The sequence below is a fragment of the Cricetulus griseus genome, chromosome 2, assembly GCF_003668045.3.
Source record: "Cricetulus griseus strain 17A/GY chromosome 2, alternate assembly CriGri-PICRH-1.0, whole genome shotgun sequence".
NCBI lineage: Eukaryota > Metazoa > Chordata > Mammalia > Rodentia > Cricetidae > Cricetulus > Cricetulus griseus.
This window is the reverse complement of record NC_048595.1, coordinates 317,579,182-317,602,074: the sequence shown is the minus strand read 5'-3', so window position 1 is coordinate 317,602,074 and position 22,893 is coordinate 317,579,182. Positions and strand designations below refer to the sequence as shown.

Below are 22,893 nucleotides of genomic sequence, written 5' to 3'. Positions count from 1 at the left end.
TACATGTTTTGATTCATTAAGTCAAATCTTTGAAGTAGGTAGTCTTATCCCTACTTTACAGCTGTGCAACCTGAGTCATACACGTGGTTAAGCAATATTCCAAAGGTCGGAGAGCTCATAAATGGCAGCCTGGATATTAACCCAGGCAGTCTCATTTTAGAGTCATTCCCTATATGGTCCCTTATTTGTTATTTAAAAAACAAAACAAAGCAAAAAACTTACTATTGCAGTGAAGGGGGCTAGTCTCAGGTCCTCATATATACTAGGCATGTGCTCTACCACTGACCTCATTACAACCCCCCCCACACACACACACACACACTTTTGGGGACAGGTCTTGCTAGGGAGCCCAGGCTAACCTCAAATGTGTAATCTTTCTGCCTCAGCCTCCTCAGTACTGGGATTAGAAGTGTGCACAGTAGGGGGCGGTGCGGTGTTGGTGCTCACCTAAAAGCCTCTATTTCCAGCACTAGGGAGGCAGAGGAAGGCAGATCCATGAGTTCTAGGTCAGCCTGGTCTACAGAGAGAGTTCCAGGACATTCAGGGCCACACAGAGAAACCCTGTCTCGAAAAACAAAACAAATCAAAACAAAAAAAGAAGAGAGAGATAAAGGAAAAAAGTGTGTACAACATCCCTGATGTACATTACTTTTTATTTGAAAAATATGTATTTATCATATATATGCAGTGTGGAAAGACTAATATGTGCATTATCTCACATACTTATTTTCATGTGTGTAGCGAGTACAACTAAAATCTACCCCTGGGTCTGGAGTTTTAGCACACTTGCCTAACATGAGCTAGCCTCTGAGTTAGATCCTCAGCACTGAAAACAAAAGCTTCAGCGATTTTGAAAAATACAATATATTGTTATCAACTGTATGGATCACTATTTCAATACACTATACTGCTGTTGCCCTTGCTTGTGTTTTAACATTGTACCTTCTAGGTATCTACTCACAGATGTTGTACTATGTGTTCTCTTGTCTATTCCTTCTGGCTGCAGGAACTCTGAGAACAGGATTCATCTGTTCTCTTCACACATCTAGGATAGACCAACCCACAACAGGGATGTAAGAAATGTTTGTGGAATGAATGGGCAGCTAGAGTTACAAGTTATAGTCTAGCCTAGATATGGAAGCCCATGCACAAATCGAAAAGTAGTAGATGTTTCATTTTTGTTTTGTTTTTAATTAATTTATTTTATTTTATATGCATTTGTATTTTTCCTGTGTGTGTGTGTCTGTGTGAGAGTGTCAGATACCTTGGAACTGGAGTTACAGACATTTGTGAGCTGCCATGTGGATGATGGGAATTGGACTCAGGTCCTCTTGAAGAGCAGCCAGTGCTCTTAACTGCTCGTCCTGAGATGTTGCATTTTTAAGGAGTAAAGAAAAAAGAACACCGTCTCCCCATCAACATACACACGGCAACCCTGGTCAAGTGCATATACCTGCAAAAGGGAGAGCAAAAAAGATGTTATAAACACAGGCTAGGACTTCTGTTCCAGCCCTAGACTACTCTGCCACAGGGCTGCATCCATCAGTCACATGCAGAGAAAAGAAATAGAAGGGACATTACATCAAGAATAATGTTTCAGTGACATTCTTTTCTTGGAAGGCATATTTGAAAACAAGCTTCAATAAAGGAAAGAAGTGGTTTTAGCTAGCATGTGGGAGGTAGGAAGAAAAAAAAACAACCTATATTTTATGTGCCTAAATGGGGAAGAAAATTAAAAAAAAAAAATTGGTAACGGTGTACATTCTTGAAACACAGTAAAGAAAAAAATATAAAGGCAGATGTCATCAAATAGGATTTTAAAAGTAGCACCCAAAATGTCATTTCCTTACTTTGTGTGTGCGTGTGCATGCATGCTGGATATGTGCTCTTGACACTAAGTTATACTACAACCTAACTTCCTGAATTTGAATATAGTCTGGTTGAATTTGAGTGCCACTCCCAAAGGGTTATATAAACAATGTGGTTTTGTTTTTGTTTTTGTTTTTGTTTTTTTGGGTTTTGATGGAGAGCAGTGGGCACATCTCTAGGCTGACTTGATTTTCTTTTCCTCCTACCGTACTCAGTGCTTTGGACTGAATCCCTCTCCCTCACTTCACAGCCTTCCACATGCTAAACATATGCTTTACTATGGAGCTGCATCTTCAACCCAGAGGGACCAGTTTTTAATATAATATCCTCAACCCAGAGGGACCAGTTTTTAATACAATAACCAGATGTCCTGTTTAGGGTGGGTCAGTCCTAATTTTTTTTTAGACTTTGAGTTTTTGAACAATTGCAGTTTAGACTGAAAGTAAGAAGACAAAAAACTTTTAAACAGGATGTTGTAAATACATGTCTTTAAATTTTTATGGGATCTTTATTAGCACTCACACCCACAATATATCAAATCATATCATACCTAGATTTAAGGAGAAGAATGCCAAAGAAGAGATCTACTTAGGGAGAGAATGTGATAACCATTGCACAGACCCCACCAGTTTAAAACGTATATCTATATCTGTCTACCTACCTACACACACACAAAATCCTGGGAAAATGTACATGTTTAATTTTCTCCTGCTGTGCCTTCTTTAAACCTGTCTTGGTTCTCAAGGTCTCACTTCCATCTGTAACACTTAGCCTATGCCTCTTTGTGTGTTCCTTTTGGGGGGATAGGTGGGTAGCGAAGAGGTCAACCTTGAGTGTTCTTCTTTGGGCCACTCCAGTGCTGGGCTTATAAACTCATAGCATCATACATGGCTATTTTTTTGTGGGTTCCAAGGATCAAACTGTGGTCCTATGTTTCAACAGCAAACATTCACTGACTGAGCCAACTTCCCAGCCCCTGCTCCATTCCTTCTTCAAATAGCTATGTTTACAATAGCCACCCTCCATCAGGCCCCAATTTACTTGTTATGAGACCTTAGGCAACTCTTAATTTCCTGGAGCATATTTTCTGAGTACAGGAAGCATATGAAGCGACATGCCAATATGAATTCTTGCCTCTCCCAAGGAAGGAAACACATTTAGAGATACCTCCAGAAAGGAACAACATTTTAGATAGTGTTCTAGTGCTGTTTATTTCAAGCAAACTATTAAAAGACAAATACACTTAATTTTCATACTGAAGCTCAAGTTGCACACCCAAAGGTCTTTTTTCTATTGTGACTCATAATTTGAGGATTGTGGGTAGAAATATGGGTTATATATAATACTGAGGAAAATGGATCTATGGAGATAAAGGCAAAGAAACTACAGGAGAGGGAATGAGGAAGAGAGAGAGTGCTCATATAAACCAGTTTTATTCCCAAACTCTTGCTTTCTACTTCAAAAAGCCAGATAGAAGTAAATGAAGGAAAACAGGACACCTCTACCACCACTTCTAAGGTTTAGGGGTCATTGAAGAAATGGGGCTGGAAATAATGGAGGAACCTGAAGATAAGGAGAAGGGCTTGAAATGCTGTCTTCTGGGCACAACAATACAGTCAAACTTCACAGCAACTGTGGTTGTCTGCAATGGGCCTGCACAAGACCAGGCCTATGAGCAGTCAATCACACAGAACTCAGGAGGCAGAGGCAGGTGGCTCTCTGTGAGTTCAAGGCCAACCTGGTCTACAAAGTGACTTCCAGGTCAGCCAGGGCTCTACAGAGAAACCCTGTCTCAAAAAACAAACAAACCCCAAAAGGTCCTACCCTTCCCACTTAACTACTGGCTACGGATAGATTTTAGAGAAGGGGCAATCACTGTGTTCAGCTGTGTGTCCACTGAGGACTCTAGCACAGAAAGCTGTTGTTTCCTCGACTAATTATCAAGAACCTTAGGCTCCGGTGGAGAGTTTCAAACCCATGGTCATGCAGATAAACCTGATTAAACTCAGTAGGTTGAAAAAATATTTGGATCAGGAAAAGGGACTTTGGGGGGTTATAGGAGTGAGGATATTAGAAAGGGTGGGAGTTACAGTAATCATAATGTACTTTATACATGTTTGAAGTTGTCAAAGAATAAATTCAATAAAAATGTTTTAACAAGAAAAACACGGAACACAAAAAGATCTGGGTATGGTAGTGCACACCTAACTCCTAGTACTTGGGAGACTGAGACAAGAGGACTGCAAATTTGAGTCCAGTTTGAGTTACACAGACCAAGGAAGAGCCTGGTGGTGGTGGCACACACCTTTGACATCAGCACTCACAAAACAGAAGCAGATGGATCTCTGTGAGTTTGAGGCCAGCCTGGGATACAGAGTGAGTTCCAGGACAGCCAGGGCTACACAGAGAAACCCTGTCTTAAAAAACCAGAAAGAGAAAGAATGTCAGAGTCAGTCCATCCATGTGTGTGTGTCCCACTGTTTCATTAGGGTTGCTTGCATAAACATGAGTAGGGGCTGTTTGGAGCAAGGGCAACCTACTAGTGACTATTCCACGAGGAGAATGAATCTCCTTCCCTTAGCAGCCACTTAGCCAACAGTTCCTCAGGAAGAGATACATAATCATGAGCCTTTCTGCCCTGTACTATGGAATGTTGACAGGCTCCATCTTGTGCAGGCAACTACAGCTGCTGTGAGCTCATGACTGCATTATCCTGGTTAAACTCAGTGGATTGAAAAACCCACCGATGCCAGGCAGTGGTGGCTGAGCACACCTTTAGTCCTAGCACTCGGGAGGCAGAGGCAGGCAGATCTCTGTGAGTTCGAGGACAGCCTGGTCTACAATGTGAGTTCCAGGACAGCCAGGGCTGTTACACAGAGAAACCCTGGCTTGAAAAACAAACAAAACAAAACAAAACAAAACAAAAAAATCCACTGACTTTCTAACACTCCCCCGATCCTCGGGCTCTGTCATACTTCTCATGTCCTGTTCCTTGATGTTTCCTGAGCCGTGCAGGGAGTGATGTCTCAGCACTTTGACCAGTTATGAATCCCTTCATTACCATTGCTTGCTACAAACAGAAGTTCTGATCAAGGCTGAGAACAGCTCTCTCTATGGGAATAAATATAAAAGAAGACAGCTGACATCATGTTCCTTTAGCAAAACAATGAAAGGTTCCTCTTAGCCTGCTATCTCACTAGCCATGGGCTTCAGAACAGATTTACAGTATCATCATGGACTCCTTCCTGTGGATCAGGCCTCACACCCAATCAAGCCCAGAGTTCTGAAAATTGAAAACTGAAGAGCATAGCACAGGCCACTACTTGGCTTTAGTGAAGGCATTCTAGCAGATGGCAGCACAGTAATGGCGTGCAAAGGAGGACTAAGCAGTATTTGAGGAAGAATTCACAGGAGATACTGGCTCCTTTATGACATTCCTTTTTTGCATGAACTAATCCAGTCCCATGAGACCTGCTTTAACCTCTTCCAAGGGTAGTGCCCCCATGGCCTAATTATTTCCACTAGGCCCAGTTCTTAAAGGTCCAAGTATCTTAATATCACCATACTGGAGACTAAGCCTTCAGCCATGAATTCATAGGACAGGACCTGAATCCAAGCCTTACCAACCAGACTCAGATCCCTGTCCGGGCTCCAGAGGATCATTAAGGACAACCAAGTCTACTTCCTCCATTCATAGCTCAGCCAATATTGCCTCTTGCTTGAGTTGTTCTAGCATAATTCCTAAGGCTGTTCACTCAGCTAGGGCAATAGCTAGCCCTGGAAGTCACTCTGGCCTCCACTATTCATGGATCTGTGCTAAAGAAGGACAACCCTGGTGAATCTGGGACAGTTTCTTTTTTCTTTTTTTCCTGGTTTTTCGAGATAGGGTTTCTCTGTGTAGCTTTGGAGCCTATCCTGGCACTTGCTCTGTAGACCATGCTGGCCTCGAACTCACAGAGATCCGCCAGCCTCTGCTGGGATTAAAGGCGTGCACCACCAAGGTTTGGCATCTTTGTCTCTTTTTGAGCATGTTTTGTGTATTTGTAATTTTCATTTACTTACCATACCATCTTCTGCCTTTCCACCTAACACTGATGAAAAACACTTATAAATGTCTTTATGCTTTTATTGCCTTTGCAACTCTCTAATTCTTAGTTTAGAAAGTTCTGTTGGATTCTCTGTGGCCACTAGAGGTGTAAACCCCTGAGCTTGTCAGGTGATTTATGCTTCTTACACAGACAGCAAGGTAATGGAGCCCTTGGGGAAAAATACATCTCATTCTAGAGGGAAGGATGATGCCATATCTAATGACTGCCAGTCCCAAGTGCCCAGAAAAGAGAAGTGTGCCCGGCTGCATGATCAGAAGAGAGATGGCTGTGCAGATGGGTGCCTTTAGTTCTCTTTGGGCATGGATCGGATCAGCTTGTTTCTACCTCACAGCCCTCACAACGCAGCCTGCCTGACTACCATCTGCTAAATCTTTGCTTTTTCTGTTTTGCATAAAGCCTTTTCTTTTAATATGCTTGTTTTTGAGTAGGAGAGAGAGGGAGAGAGGGGGAGAGGGGAGGAGAGAGGGGCAGGGGAAGGGGAGAGGGGGAAGGGGAGAGGTCCAGATTTTGGAGATCTGCCTTTTTCTCTCCTGCCTGGGGCTTAGCTCTTTTCTCTCTTGTTACTGTTGAGTATGAGTGACAGAAATATCCCTGCACCTGCCACAGATGCTACCTAGTCAGGGGAGTAGCAGGGAACAAACAGGTCTACATCAGTGTCTCCATGCCATGCTCATATGAGAAATTAGTGAAACATTTTTACAAAATTACATGGAAAACAAATGGAGAAATGTTGCTTTATTTTATGGTCGCTCCTCTGAAATGAAACTAGTTTTCAACATGGTTATGAGGAAATAGACCTTGCAACTAAATGTTGACTAATGTGCTTTGAGCTGTAAGCAGGATGGGAAGGTCATATTCATACCAAGGAATGCAGAAGTGGATGTGTTCTATTGCCTAATGGATCAGGCCTTTGAACTTGGACATAAGCCACATTTTACAGGCCCAAGTATGTAGACCTATTTTATGTAAATTTTCCAGTCTCTCATTTAATATCACTCATTGAGTTATGATTTAACAGCCTGGGAATGCTTTGGGCTATAATATCTATGCTTGGATAAGAATTTAATGGGGAACAACAGCCTCTCCCCAGAAACTGGCATGTTTGTGGCAGGTGTAATGAAAAAAATCTTAAGTGGAAGGTAAATTTGATGAGTACCTCAAAATAGAGGTTCAAAAGCTGAGCCCCTTGCCAAAGGAGACCTCCTGATAAAGCATGTCTTGAATACTTTTTTCAATTTTATCTTAGTTTCACAAAACTGGTATTCTACAAGAAGGATGATCAAGCCCATAAGAATTTGTTTGAAAATATTTAAACTAAGGTGAAAAGTTCAATCATGCAGAACTTCATATTTTTATAAGCCATGGGATTAGCATCAATTAAAGAACAAGTGCGAAAGAATGGAGTTACTGCATAGCCAAGGACTCAGCCACCTTGACATGTTTATGATAGGCTTAATGAACCATTTAGTCACCAAACATTAACTGAGTAACTGTCAGATGACTAGTATTAGGTGGCAGGAAGAGTTGTATATTGTTGTTAGACACCCGTCGGCTTTTAATAATTTCAAAATCTATTTGGATTAGAAAAAGATAAGTGTATAGATCAATAATAATACTTTAAAGTATGTGAGTGAGCCACCCACTCAGGGCCTCAACTTTGCTCTGCTAGACTATCTGCATCCCTGGGAACGTCATTGAAATGACAGAGGTGACTGATGCCACCCACATTCTTCTTATATTATGCCATGTTCACTGAAATTCAGTCAGCTTAATCACTGTTTATAAAGTTCTACAACTTAAATACCAGGTAATTATAAAACAATGAACCTTATGAACTTGAAACACACTGAGGAGTTTACCTTCATGGCAGACATCCTTAATGTCTATGAGACCAGAGTTTAGAACAAAATGGTGGCCAGTGGAGCAGCTACAGCTACTTCGAACACTCTGATAAACAGTCTGTGTTGTAACCACAAATTAGAACCGTAAGAGAAGGCAAATCTGTGCTTGACACTACTGGGAAACAATACTTTTTGTTATGCAAGAGCACGCTGCATTCAAATCCCACTGAGAACAGGATTTGACAAGTTAACCTCCGTTCTGAAAGCTCTTCTGCTGCTCAGATTTGCCTGAGCTCCAAAGCTGCTTGCTTCTGATGTGGGCAGCCATTCCACACCTCCCACAGATCTTCACTGCAAACTGAGTTTGCAGTTTACCTTTTAATTTGAGGATAGAGGGGGAAAGATACAGTTATGTTAGGACCTGAATAGTGTTGGTCACTGGAGAGGAGATTTATGGTTAGGGGTCAGTGTTTAACATTTGGTCACCATTAACAGAGTCACCTGTGCAGATTTTCTTTTGAAAGTGTGTGTGTATGTGTGTGTAGGTGTGTGTGTGTGTGTGTGTGTGTGAGAGAGAGAGAGAGAGAGAGAGAGACAGAGAGACAGAGAGACAGAGAGACAGAGAGACAGACAGACAGACAGACAGACAGACAGACACACACACACACACACACACACACACACACACACACACACACACACGATATGTATGGTCTTTAACACCTAGAATTCAGGAGCCCTTCTTGCATCTAAGGGGGTAGTACCCAGTGATACTAGAATTGGATGTCAACCTCTTTTGCAGAGTGCACTTTCTTACTCCTTTTGGCAGAATTTTCTTACATCTTCAGCATCAAGGATAATCCAACTAGACTGATGGCTTATAGAACTGAAGCAAATATTTATTGTAAAGAAACAGATGAGTTAACATATACAAAGAAATTGCAGAGATGGCTCAGTGGCTAGGAGCATGACTGTTCTTTTGTAGAGGATTCATTCAATTCCAACACCCACATGGTGGTTCACAACTGTATCTTCAGTACCAAGGGGATCCCACACCCTCTCCTGGCTTTACTGGGCCCTAGGCACACACATGGAGTATATATATTGCAGGCAGGCAAAACAGTCAACCTCATAAATCTTTTAAAGTGGTATATCAGAACAGCATTTCCCCATCATCCAACCCCCAGATACCAATCTTGTTTCACCTGTACCCTATTCTTCTGCCCAACTCTTATGAAATACTTTTGAGGTCACAGATGTCTTATCATTACATGAATATTTATGAAGGACATCCTTATAAAGGCACAACCGTTATATAGTTATCTTTTACATTTCATCCACATGAAAGACAACGCATGGTTTTTATTTTCCGGGAGGAAAATCAAGAAAACAAGATCTTAGGAGGACCGGTGTGCATATTGTAGTTAAAACTACACTAAATTAATTTGTGGAGCTTGGCTTCAAACTTGCAGATTTTTTTGACCTGGCTTTAATGAACTTGAGACCTCTAAAGTTTTTGCTTTTTTAAACTTTTGGAAAGTAAGGCATGGAAAGGGATTTAGTTTCTCTATTAGGCGAGGCATGTTAAAACTTGTGTCTTTTTCCCTGAGTGTACAAGTTGGTAAGATTACCATGGGCTTTGTGAACAGGCCTGGAAGGGTCGCGTTTCGGGTCACGCCTGCTCGCGGCAGGCGGTCCAGGCTGCCTGGCTCCCTTGTGACCCGCAGCGGTGCCTGAGTCTTGCAGGCGACACTGGGCGTTTCCTCCCTTTCCGGGCTTGGACAGTTTTGTTTTGGATCTTACTTCCCAGTCAAGGAAAGGCTCCCTGTTGACCAAAGGTTTCCCAGTCTCCTCGGGGTGGCCAACGGCCAAGTTTCCTTACTCCCAGCCTGCCAAGCTGGGAGATCCTCGAAGGCCCGGACGCTGGACTCACGGGGAGGAGCGAGTGGGCGGGGCCTTACTCGCTCCGCCCCCCGGGCCTGCGGGTCGCTCCGCTCCCGCCAGCCTGGGCGACTCGCAGACTAAGTTCGGCCTCATTCCCAGCGAACGCTCGGACCCGGCCAGGCTGCGCGCAGGCGCACTCGGGACGCGGCGCCCAGGAGCTGGGCCAGCGGCGGCGGCGGCCGCTAGGGGGCGCATGCGCCTTGGAGGGTCGGCGGGCGGTCTCTGGGAAGAAGGCGGCGGAGGCGGCGAGAGGCGGGGGCGCCGTGGAGGCCGGTCCGTGTTTACACAGCGGCGGGCGGGTGCGGACGCGGAACCCGGCGCGGCGGCGGCACGATGGTCATGGCGCATTTCGTGGAGAATTTCTGGGTGAGCGGAGGGTGTCGGGAACACCGCGGGCTTCTGCTTCTCCCCGCGGCCTGCGTGCGCGGCGGGCGGCGGCTTTTCAGGCGGCCGAGCGAGAGTCCGTGGCCCGGGACTGCCCGGCCGAGCTCCCGCGTTGGCCAAGCCTCTCCGGCCACCGGGTTCTCCGGGCTGGCAGCTGCGCGGGGCGCCGGGGCTGGCAGCGCGGCCCGGGAGCTGCGGCGGGGACTCCAAGGGCCCGCAGCGCCGGGCGGGGACAAAGCGCCGACGGGGCGTGCGCGACGTCGGGCGCGGGGAGCCGGGCGCCCTGCGGGGTCTGCTTCCCGCGGCGCAGGCCCGGGGCCCCGCCGGAGTCCGTGCTCGCTCGGACTGAGCACTTCCTCCTGGGCGCGCGGCTGGGCTCGTGGGGCTGCGCCCAGGACTTTGCCTCCAGGCCTGCTCACAAAGCCCTTGCAAGTTGGATTTCACGGACCTTCCTCATTCTCCCCACACCCCTCTCGTCTGCCCGCCGAGTGCTTGCCTGCACTTACTGTTGGTCGATCATGGCAAGTACGCTTCAGCCCTGTGCAAGAAAAGTAACGTGTTTCCTCAGGTAGTTTGGCCGAACCTGGTTTTTAATGGCCCGAAACATGTAAATACCTCAGTTTCATTTTGGTGAGGTATAGAAGTGTTGAAAGGAGTCAGCTTCCAGTCACGCCAGCCACTGCTATGGCAGATTCTTAATTCTGTCTCAAGCACGGACTTGCTCAATAATACAATCACTTCATAGTTACTTGTTTCGAATGGTACCCACAAACATCTGTATGCTGTAGTTTTTTTTTTTTAAAGAGTGGTTTTTATTGAGGTTCCCTTTTCATGTATACAGTGTATGCATTTAAAGTGCATATTATGAAGAGTTCCTCATTGTTTTGTGCAAACATCACCACAGTCAATTTTAGAACAATTTCATAACCTCAGGAAGAATCCTGTACGGGTTAGCAGACACTCCCAGTTTGCCCCTTGCCTCAGCCCTTGGGCAACTGATATCTCTGCTTCTACAGATCTGCCTTTTCGGGACTCAGCATATAAATGGGACTCCTATGTCAGGCTTATTTCACTTACTATAATATTTTCAAAGGTAATCCATGAGATAGTACATGTTAATATTCCTTTTTATGGCCAAATAATATTTCATTCCACATTTTACTTACCCATTCATTAGTGATGGATGTTTGGTACCCATCATAAATATTCTTTGTTTATTATGAGTAATACTGCTATGAACACTTTTATACACGTTTCTCAGAGCATGTGTTTTCATTTCTTTTGGGATTGGAATTTACTGGGTCATACGGTTAACTATATTTGCACTTGATTAGCCAAAGGGCCAAGAAGCAGATGGTAACTGTATTACTAGTTCAGTCAACTGCTGGACTGTTTGTCAGAGAGGTTACGGCACTGTACAAATGCTCTGCAGTGTCTCGGGTATATGCTCACCAGCACTTGTTATCTGTTGTGGTATAGTATGATGGTGGACATGAAGTAGCAGCTTGTGGTTTTGATTTGCATTTTTCTGTGGCTAATGATGTTGAACTTTTTTTCTTGTTCTTATTGCCCATTTTAAGTATTTTTCTTTGGATAACTGTGTAGACCCATTGCCAGTTTTAACATTATCTTTATTTCCTTTATGTTACTGAATTCTTTTTATATTCTGGATTACTCCCCCCCCCCATCCCCACACCCCTGCGCACTTGTGGGCTTGTCCACTTTTTAAAGACAGTTTCCTGATTTTCTGATCCTCCTGCCTCTGCCTACTTAATGCTGGGAATATAGGTATGTGCCATTATTATCACCGCTGGGTGCACATTTCTTTTTTGTTTTTGTTTTTTGAGATCGGGTCTAATTACCTAGCCCTTGCTGCCCTGGAACTCACTATGTAGACCAGATTGGTCTTGAACACAGATTGCCTGCCTCTGCATCCCAGGCACTGGGATTAAAGGCTTGCACTACCATTCTTGACCCTTAGATACTCCTACCTGCTTTATTCCCTCCCTCCCTCCCTCTCTCCCTCCCTCCCGCTTTCTTTCTTAACGCAATATACAAACTTTATTTAACAAAAGCAACAGGTAAAGTAAAACAGATACCAAGAAAAAAAAAAGAAAATTATCTTTAACAACTTAAAATAACCTCCTTGTATTGCATTTAACTGAACTCTGTTTTTTTTTTTTTTTTTTTTTTTTTTTTCGAGACAGGGTTTCTCTCTGGCTTTGGAGGCTGTCCTGGAACTAGCTCTTGTAGACTAGGCTGGTCTCGAACTCACAGAGATCCACCTGCCTCTGCCTCCCCAGTGCTGGGATTAAAGGCGTGTGCTACCAACGCCCAGCTAACTGAACTCTGTTTCTGTGAAGAATACAGCTCATGAAAAGGATTAGGTGATCTCCAGGTGTACTTTTTTGAAAGAGGTTGTCTAAAGACAAGAATATGTGGTTTTGGCTCATGAGTCATGTAATGGACATCCTTCAGATGTCAGATGAGTTTTTGGTACTTGCTTGGAGAGTTCTCTGGGTAACATGACTGCAGGTACAGGTAGTGCTTGTCGAAATACTTGCCTGAGCAGTAGATCTGCTTATAGGCCAATTGAGTGGAGGAGAAAACCAGGCCCATGGAGCTCCATGACCACTGAAGGCCATTGCAAGGACCCCAGATGCACAGATACCTGGTGTGGAAATACCTTTTCCATTCTGAAAACTGTCTTTTTATCTTACAGATAACATCTTTTGCAGTCCAGTTTTTAATTTTGATGAAACCTTCAAGAAGTCCAAGCTTTTGTTATCCAAAGAGGCCTTTCTGTAACCTAACTTAGTCCTGTTTTCTTATAAGATTTCATAGTTTCAGCTCTTTAGTTCCTTCTGTGATCCATTTGAACTTAATCCTGTGTGTTGTTCAAAGAAAGGGTACATACAGCTTCATTCTTTACAAGTGTATGTTTATTTTGTTCTAGCATCTTGGTTTTTCTTTTTTCTTTTGGAGTCTTCTTGTGTTTTGGTGGCACCTTTTTCAAATATCACTTGACCATCAATGAAGGGTTTATTTTTGGATTCTCAGTTTTATTCTATTGTCTACTTTATGACAGTTGCTACTATACTGTTTTGTACATCTTTGTATGATGAGTCAGGAAGCAGGAAATATGCAAGTCCTACAGGTTTTTTCTTTAAAAAAAAAATTGGGGGTCTGGAGAGATGACTCAGAGGTTAAGAGCACTGGCTGCTCTTCCAGAGGTCCTGAGTTCAGTTCCCAGCAACCACACAGTGAGTGGCTCACAACCATCAGTTATGAGATCTGATATCCTCTTCTGGCCTGTAGACATACATGCAGGCAGAACACATAATAAATAAAATCTTAAAAAAATATTCTGGAGGTCCCTTTCATTTTCATATTATTTTTACAATTCCTCCATATACTTTAGATTTAAGTGGAAACTTATAAAGATTGCCTAGGGATTGATGTTTTTAGGCCAGATGAGAATGACTCAACTGGTTAAGACCTCTGTCTCCACGCTTGATCCCCAGGACTTGTGTAGTAGGAGGGAAAGACTCCTGCAGTTGCCCTCTGTGGCAAATATGCATCCCTCACATCCCCAGAGAGGAAAGTGTAATTCTAAAAGAAAAGCCTTCCTGTTTTGTTTTTGTTTTTTTGTTTTTGGAGACAGGGTTTCTCTGTGTAACAGCCCTGGCTGTCCTGGAACTTGCTCTGTAGGTCAGGCTGGCCTCAAATTCACAGAAATCCCTCTGCCTCTGCCTCTGCCTCTTCCTCTGCCTTCCAAGTACTAGGATTAAAGTCCCTACCTCTGCTCCTGGCTAAGAAAAGCTTTTCTTAATAATATTTTGTGGGCTGGAGAGACGGCTCCAGGGGTTAGGAGTACTGGCTACTCTTCCAGAGGACCCACATGGAGTTACGACTGTCTGTAACTCCAGTTCCAGGGAATCTGGCACCCTTACACAGACACATATGCAGCAAAACACCAATGTACATAAAATAAAAATTAATAAAGTTGAAAAAAACATGCTAGTAGTTTATTAACAACTCTTTGTTTTTGCCTATTTTAGAGAATGCCTTTCTGGTTGTTTTTATACATATTTTTCATGCCTCTTGTTTGACCAGATTAATAGAGGAACAAGAATAATTTGAATATCTAAAACCTAGTTTATGTTGCAGTCTTTGCCTTCATTTCCACTATTGGGAACAAATAGTAAATTAGATTAAAAATAGATTGAATTTATTTCCCAGTGTGGAATTGGGGCTAAAAGTTCTAAATTAGAACATGAAAGGCCCCCAGAGGAGGCAAAGGAACCTAGGAGAGCCTAGGGATTAACTAATAGGCAGCCAGTTTAGAAAAGTTTCAGTTCTCTGCATTAAACATCTTGCAGTTTTCCATAGTTCAGGGTCATTTGTGAAGTAATTTCTTAAAGTACAGAATTCAATATTTATTCCCTCCAGTATTTAGAATGGTAAGAAAATAAAACTTGTTCAAGTTCAAAACATATTGTACATGGTAAACACACACACCAGTCCAAAAAAAACTGGTCATCGTGAGGTAATGGAAAACTCTGAAGTTTAAGTTTCTAACCAAACAACCTATGAATGGTATTCTGCCTACATCCATAAAGACAGACCTTTTTATAGTGGCATTTTTGTTAGAGGAAAGCTTGAATCATTGAAACACATTTCAAGCTCTTTTGAAAGTAGCACATCCTCCCTTTTTCTTTATAGTATTTCCTAACTGAAACTGCTAAAGTAAAAATTCATTAATACTGTACTTTAAAGAAAAAAAAAAACATGCTCAAGGCTTCCTACATAGCAGATGTTTTGATGCTGATAAGTCTGTTGCCATAAAGTGTATGTAGTGCTATTGATAATCAAGCTGAAAATATTTTTTCCTCTTAAAAGTAATCCACATCATTGCTCTTATTATGTAAAAACAAATGTTAGCTTTTTAACAGATTACATAACTTTAAAAGGGTACTGTCCAGTATTTTATTGTCTGTTATGCTGCAAGTTTCTGAGAGGAAGAGTTAAGTACTAGTTTATAATGCTGAGATTATCTGTAAAAACACTGCACCTTAATAATTAAAATGACTGTCTTTGTATGAACCTTGGTTGTTATTCATCAGAAAAAACATTAAAGGAAGTAATTCCGATCCTAATTACTTACAGGGAAAATAAGCATGGTAGTCTTGTTTTTAATGCTTTAGAAATATCATTTTACACAGTAAACCTAATCTGTATAACATGTCACATATTCCTTAGTGTACGTCACTTTATGATAAAGTGATGTTTTGTGTTAGGAAACTTTCTCCAGTGGTTGTCTCAGTCAACAGCAAAAATTAACAAGAAGTGATGTTAGGTATTTTGATCACGAAGCTATTCCTTTTTAATCTTAGTGTTTAACTTGTACAGAGTCTCATTTCATTCACTGCTTCATTGGCATCATCATACTTAGTCTTAAATTAAGTTGGAGTGCTTGGTTATCCAATCCGATCTGTAGTTAATATGGATAAAAATGGGAGGATTAAAATGCTTTTAGAAGATCTGTACTATTCTAGTAATAGGACTTTGGAGTATAAAACCATTGTTACATTTTTGTTTGATTGTCAAATTAAATCTAGTATCTTCGATAAGAGATTGGTATATTTTCAGGGTTTTTAAATTCAGATTAAAAATTTAAAAATATCTATCTTTAGAAAGGTACTTGATATGACTGTGGAAACCCAAAAGAGAGGCTGTCTTTCTATTACTTCAAAGTTGTAAATGTTAGCTGGGCGTTGGTGGCGCACACCTTTAGTCCCAGCACTCGGGAGGCAGAGGCAGGTGGATCTCTGTGAGTTCCAGGTCAGCCTGGTCTACAGAGCAAGTTCATGTAAATGTTATAATTTGATGTTCTTGCTTAGAATATGATCCCATTGTATACGTAAGTGGACATATATGTAGAAATATGTAGGTTTTTTTTTTTTTTTAACTCTTTGAGGGCCTGCCACCCAGCTACCAAATAAATATACAGAGACTTATTCTTACTTATGAATGCCCTGCCTTAGCTTGGCTTGTTTCTAGCTAGCTTTTCTAACTTAAACTATTCTGTTTCTCTTTAACTATATTTTGCCTTTGGGCTTTTTACCTTTCTTATCTTTCTTTACTTTTTACTCTGTGGCTGTGTGGCTGACCTCCTGGCTTCCTTTTCTTTTCTTGCTCCTTGCTTACTTCTAGATTTCTCTTCCTATTTGTTCTCTTCCCACTAGCCCCACCCATTCTCTCTTCTGCCTAGCTCTTCATTTGACCAATTTTTAGGCAGGCAAAATGACACAGCTTTACAAAGTTAAACAAATACAACATAAAAGAAAGCAACACATCTTTGCATCATTAAACAAATAATCCACAGCTTAAATGAATGTAACACATCTTAAACTAGTATTTACTGTATACTAACAGACTTGCAGGGCTGGAGAGATGGCTCATGAGGCTAAGAACACTGGCTATTCTTCCAGAGGTCCTGAGTTCAATTCCTAGTAACCAAATGGTGGCTCACAACCATCTGTAATGAGATATGGTGCCCTCTTCTGGCATGCAGGCATGTATGGAGGCAGAATGTTGTATACATAATATATAAATAAATCTTTAAAAAAAAAGACTTCTAAGTTTTATGTCTGTTGATACTCAAAAGGTACAAAAAAGACTAAAGTATAAAATCTCCCTTTTTCTCTAGCCGTTATGCTTCCTAAACACAGTCACTTATTTTTACATTTCCCAAGAACCTGAATATACAAGCATATGTATATACAAAGTGAAATGTGTTAGTGTATGACTGTTAAGTAGTTAGTTAGCCATACCTAAGTTATTTTCACTGCAACAAACAGAATATTCAGCTACAGATTAATTAGCTTAGTTCAAGTAGGCTTAATTAATAGACATTCTAAAATTATAGTTTTTAGAAAAGGAGTTTTATATGTTTTGCATTGCCTGTGCACCATGCATATGCACAGCCCACAGAGGTTCGAAGGTGTCAGGTAACTACCATATGGGGTATTGGAATTTGAACCCAGGTCCTCTGTAAGAACAGCCAGTGCTCTTAACTGTGGAGCAATTTCTTCAGCTCTGTATTTAGTTTGTTTTTGAGATAGGATCTTGCTTTCTTTTTCTTTTCTTTTCTTTTCTTTTCTTTTCTTTTCTTTTCTTTTCTTTATTTTTTAAAGATTTATTTATTTATTATGTATACAGTGTTCTGTCTGCATGTATCCCTACAGGCCAGAAGACAGCACAAATTTCATTACAGATGGTTGTGAGCCACCATGTTGTTGCTCACAGGTTCAGGACCTCTGGAAGAACAGACCATGTTCTAAACCTCTGAGCCATCTCTGCAGCCTCAGGATCTTACTTTTTTTTTCTGCCCAGGCTCACTTTAAAATAAGACACAATAAACAGAAGAAAACAAACTTGACTTGACTCTATGTATGTAGGTCAGGCTGTACACAAACTCATGATCTTTTTGCTCAGCCTGAGTGATGGGATTACAGGCATGTGACACATGAATTCTTTTTTTTTTTTTAATTTTATTTATTATGTATACATCATTCTGCTTCCATGTACATCTGCATACCAGAAGAGGGCGCCAGATTCATAATGGATGGTTATGAGCCACCATGTGGTTGCTGGGAATTGAACTCAGGACCTCTGGAAGAGCAGTCAGTGCTCTTAACCTCTGAGCCATCTCTCCAGCCCGACACCATGAATTCTTGAAAATTATTTTAGACCGCACTGAATTTTATTGTGAAGTGCTTAGAATTTTGAAAAGGGTATTTTATTTTGTATCTTTGCTTAATCTCAGAAGAAATTGGAAGTAAAATGTTGATAGTGATTTAATCTGCTTATTTTTAATTCAGAGGGAAGACTATTAGAACATTGACATTAGTTTTAATATATGACTTAATTTCTAGTCTATAGTCTTACTGTGTAACCCTGGTTGGTCTGGAACTTACAGATCCATCTGCCTTAGCCTCTGGAATACAGGATTAAAGGCCTGTGTCACTGTACCCAGTCTAAACTTTTTAATTAGAAATTTCAAAGGTACTTTGCTTGCTAATTCTGTATTAGACTAGAAAAGTCTGAGAATTTTTAGTGACTTGACTTTATAGTGTATCTTTTTAGAAAAATTTTAGTTTAATTGATAATGTCAATCCAAAACTGTGCATAATAAAGTCTTATTTTCACTCAACTGAATGTGAAATAATAATATCAAACTATTAAATGCAGTCTTGGAAAATGTGTTTTCCTTTTAAGGGCTTGTATGATTCTAAGAATATCCCTTTAGAGTCTTATCAAATGCTGGCAAGTACTCTGCCAGTAAGCCACACCCCCAATTTGATTTAAATACCTGCTTGAATTAGTGTTTTGTTTATTTTTGAGACAGGGTCTTGCTTTGCAGCTCTTTTGGAACTCATTCAGATTCCCCTGCCTCTGCCTCCCAAGAGTGCTGGGATTAAAGGCATTGCTCTCCCAGGACATGACCAGTGAACAATGAATGAGGGGAGAAAGTCCTACCTCTGTGAAATGCTTTGAGGTCAGCAGATAAAAATCCCATCCCATGCTATCCCTAGCATGCACAGTGAAAAATCTTAAACTTCATCTTAATTGTTTTTCTCAGACCAGGAATGTATTAAAAACTGTTCTCATTTAAAAATGACAGTTTCTGTCAAGTATTTATTTATTTGGACACAGGGTCTCTATAAATAGCCGTGGCAATCCTAGAAGTTGCTATATAGACCAGACTGGTCTCAATTTATTATGAAAGGTAAGTTGAAGTTGAATTCCAGCTGTACGTCTACGCTTGAGGACTTCAGAGAGGAAGTACATTTAGAAATTTTTACTTCATTCAACTTTTTGAAGTATACATTTTTGCCTGCAAATTTCCTTTTTTCTCTCTTTCTTTCTTTCTTTCTTTCTTTCTTTCTTTCTTTCTTTCTTTCTTTTTTTTTTCTTCAAGACAGAGTTTCTCTGTGTAACAGCCTTGACTGTCCTGGAACTCACTTTGTAGACCAGGCTGGTCTTGAACTCAAAGAGATCTGGCTGTCACTGCCCAGTGGGTATCTCCTTTTTTTTGTTTTTCTTTTTTTTATTTTTCTTTTATTCTTTTATTAGTTCAAATTAGGAACAAGCTTGTTTCACATGTCAATCCCTTCTCCCTTTCACTCCCCTCCCCCGCAACATCCCACCTGCCCCTAGCCATCCCCCCTCCACTCCCCAGGCAGGGTAAGGCCCTCAAAAGGGGCTCCCCAAAGTCTACCACATCATCCAGGCCTAGGCCCTTACCCATGTGTCCTGGCCAAGAGAGCATCCCTTCACATGGGATTGGCTCTCAAAATCCCTTCTTTTTTTTTTTTAGACCTTACATATTTAATACAGTGCATTACCCCTGTACAAATGTAAAAAAATTAAGTTCAACATTTCTAGACCAATATGGCTGTGAATTTTTGTACAATGCCAACTCAACACGGTAAACTGGGATACTTTTTTCCAAAGTTGACAGCACAGCTAAAGTTTCCAAAAATTCAAATTATATATGTATATATATATGTATATAAAAAGACCAATAATGGCAGTACGTTATGCATCAATAGCAGCAACAGCTTTTCCAGGTTCTACAGTCATTTGAACAAAATTGTAGAGACATCCAGCACACTCCATTAAAAAAAAAAAAGTAAAAAACAAAATCCCAGAAAACAGCACAGTTCTGTTACTCTTGTGGTACCTGGCACCATTTTTTTTTTTTTTTAAATTAGCTTCTCAGTCATCATCTGGAAGGAAACCATTCTGAGCAACATTATTAAAAACAGCTCTGATAGGGGCTGGAGAGATGGCTCAGAGGTTAAGAGCACCGACTGCTCTTCCAGAGGTCCTGAGTTCAATTCCCAGCAACCACATGGTGGCTCACAACCATCCGTCATGAGATCTGGTGCCCTCTTCTGGTGCAGATATACATAGAAGCAGAATGTTGTATACATAATAAATAAATAAAATCTTAAAAAAACAAAAAAACAAAAAAACCCCCAGCTCTGATAAAGTGCGATCACTACTATGTATCATAAAGCAGGTCCACATAAGAGTGAGTATATATCATGTTTGTCTTTTTGTGATTGGGTTACCTCTCTCAGAATGGTTTCTTCAAGTCCCATCCATTTGCCTGCAAATTTCAAGAGTCCATTGTTTTTTTTCTGCTGAGTAGTACTCCATTGTGTAAATGTACCACATTTTCTCTATCCATTCTTTGGTTGAGAGGCAGCTAGGCTGCTTCCAGTTTCTGGCTATTACAAATAATGCTGCTATGAACATGGTTGAACAGATGTCCTTGTTATATGAATGTGCTTCTTTTGGGTATACGCCTAAGAGTGGAATTGCTGGATTTTTGGTAGACTCATTCCCATTTTCTTGAGGAGTCGCCATACTGATTTCCAAAGTGGCTGTACAAGTTGGCACTCCCACCAGAAGTGGAGGAGTGTTCCTCTTTCTCTGAATCCTCTCCAGCATAAACTGTCATTGGTATTTTTGATTTTAGCCATTCTGACAGGAGCAAGATGGTATCTCAGAGTTGTTTTGATTTGCATTTCCAGGTGTCTCCTGACCTCAAACTCAGGATAATTCAGGGTGACCTAGAACTGCCTCCACTTTGTGAGTGCTAGGATTTATAGGCATTTGCCATCATGTCCAGTTTCAGTGATGTAGGAGATTGAACCTAAGGCTAGTGTGTGCTAGACAAGCACTTTACCAGCTCCCTAAGGTGTATTTTTGTTGTGTTGTTGTTGGTTTTTCGAGACAGGGTTTCTTTGTGTAGCTTTGGAGCCTATCCTGGCACTTGTTCTGGAGACCAGGCTGGCCTCGAACTCACAGAGATCCACCTGCCTCTGCCTCCCGAGTGATGGGATCAAAGGCGTGCGCCACCAACGCCCTGCCCTAAGGTATATTTTATTGTTATCTAATTCACTAAAGTGACAGTTCTGGCAGAGCTCTTGAGTAGTACTCAGAAGGCCCTCCAATTGACTGACCAGTTCCATACAACCCTCCCTCCAAAATAATAAAAATGTAAGTAAATAAAGTGCAGTTCAGGGTTTGATAATATAGATGTGTAGCTGTGTTGGTTAGCTGTTATTAACTGGAGTCACTTGGGAAGAGGGAATCTAATTGAGGAATTACCCAAATCAGATTATTTTGATTGATGATTTATGTGGGAGGGCCCAACCCATTGTGGAGTTGCTTTTTGGCTGTATATGAGAGCTAGCGGACATTCCAAGTGGTGGTGCACACCTTTAATCCCAGAACTCTGGAGTCAGAGGCAGGTGGGTCTAAGGCCAGCCTGATCAACAAAGGAAGTTCCAGGACAACCAAAGCTGTTACACAGAGAAACCCTGTCTCAAAAACAAAAAACAAAACAAAAAAAAAAAAACAAAAAAAAACCAACCGAATAAATAATAACTGGAGAGTTTACTGAGCATGAGCAGAGAGCCAGCCAGTAGCAGTGTTCCTCTGGTTCTGCTTCCATTCTTCCCTCAGTGATGGACTGAAATAAACTGTTCTCCAAAGTCTCTTTTAGTCATGCTATTTATCATTAGCAACAGAAAGCAAGCTAGAGCAGCGGCCATCCTCCTGGATAATTTCAGAACATTTCCATCATCTCAAAAGGAAACGCTTATACATTTGTCACTCACCACATTGCCCCTTCTTGTCTCTCTGTATGTAGCCTCCCCGACTCTAGGCTTTGCTATAAATAAAGCCCTGATAATAAGTGTATGGTCTTTTATCTTCAGCATCTCACTTAACTGCAATATTTTCCTTTTTTTTTTTTTTTTTTCTGTTTTTCTGAGACAAGGTCTCTACATAGTCCTGGCAGTCCTGGAACTTGCTATTGTAGACCAGACTGGTCTGGAGATCTACCTGCCTCTGCCTCTAGAGTGCATCACCATGCCCAGCTCTTACCATAATATTTTCAGAGTTTACCAATGCTGTAGAGTATGTCACAATTTCTTTCTTTTATGGCCCAGTTATCATCTATAATATGAACATATTTCATTTTTAATGTTTTTCTTAGACAATTTGGGTTGCTTTTTCCATTTCGAATACTGACTATTATATAAACATGCAAAATCTCTTTGTGGACACACGCATTTACTTAACTCATAAGTGTGAGTCAGATTACGTAAGTCTGCTGAAAATGAGCTTACCAATGATGAGTGCATATGTACTTTTAAAACTTTAGCCACTTGGATATGGGTTTATTTGGGGGGGATAAGAATTGATTGCTCTGAAAATTGGTTGGTACTCTAAAATTGATGGTGGAATGTATGTGTATTTACTACACTGTTAGCTCTTACCAGGCCAATATACTAACTTTTTTAAGACAGGGTTTCTCTGTGTAACCCTAGCTATTCTGGAATTCTTTTGTAGACCAGGCTGGCCCCCAAGGTCAGGGATTTGCCTGCCTCTACCTCCCAAGTGCTGGGGTTAAAGGTGTGTGCCACCTTGCCCATTTATACAGTAACTTTGATAGCATGAAAATAAGACCTTTGTTCTTTGTTAGATATCTCAACTTTGAAGGTGTTTTTGAAAAGCATGCTTTTGCATATGTATGTGTGTATGTGTTTGTGTGTGTGTGTGTGTGTGTGTGTATATATATATGTGTATATCCTATACATATAGACCCATTTGAACTATTTAAAATTTTGTTTAGTTTTTAACAAAGTGAAAGTTCATGA

The 22,893-nt window shown here is 41.2% G+C and overlaps 1 protein-coding gene across 2 annotated transcripts in view; it reads left to right on the top strand.

Moving 5' to 3' along the window:
- Positions 1-9,976: 9,976 nt before the first annotated feature.
- Positions 9,977-22,893, top strand: part of Fcho2 (FCH and mu domain containing endocytic adaptor 2) — a 92,366-nt gene continuing 79,449 nt past the window's right edge. For both annotated transcript variants that reach the window (XM_027401651.2, XM_027401650.2), the window contains exon 1: positions 9,977-10,129. In XM_027401651.2, coding sequence (XP_027257452.1) covers positions 10,097-10,129 — 33 coding nt within the window. In that variant the 5' untranslated portion in view covers positions 9,977-10,096. The remainder of the gene's footprint in view (positions 10,130-22,893) is intronic.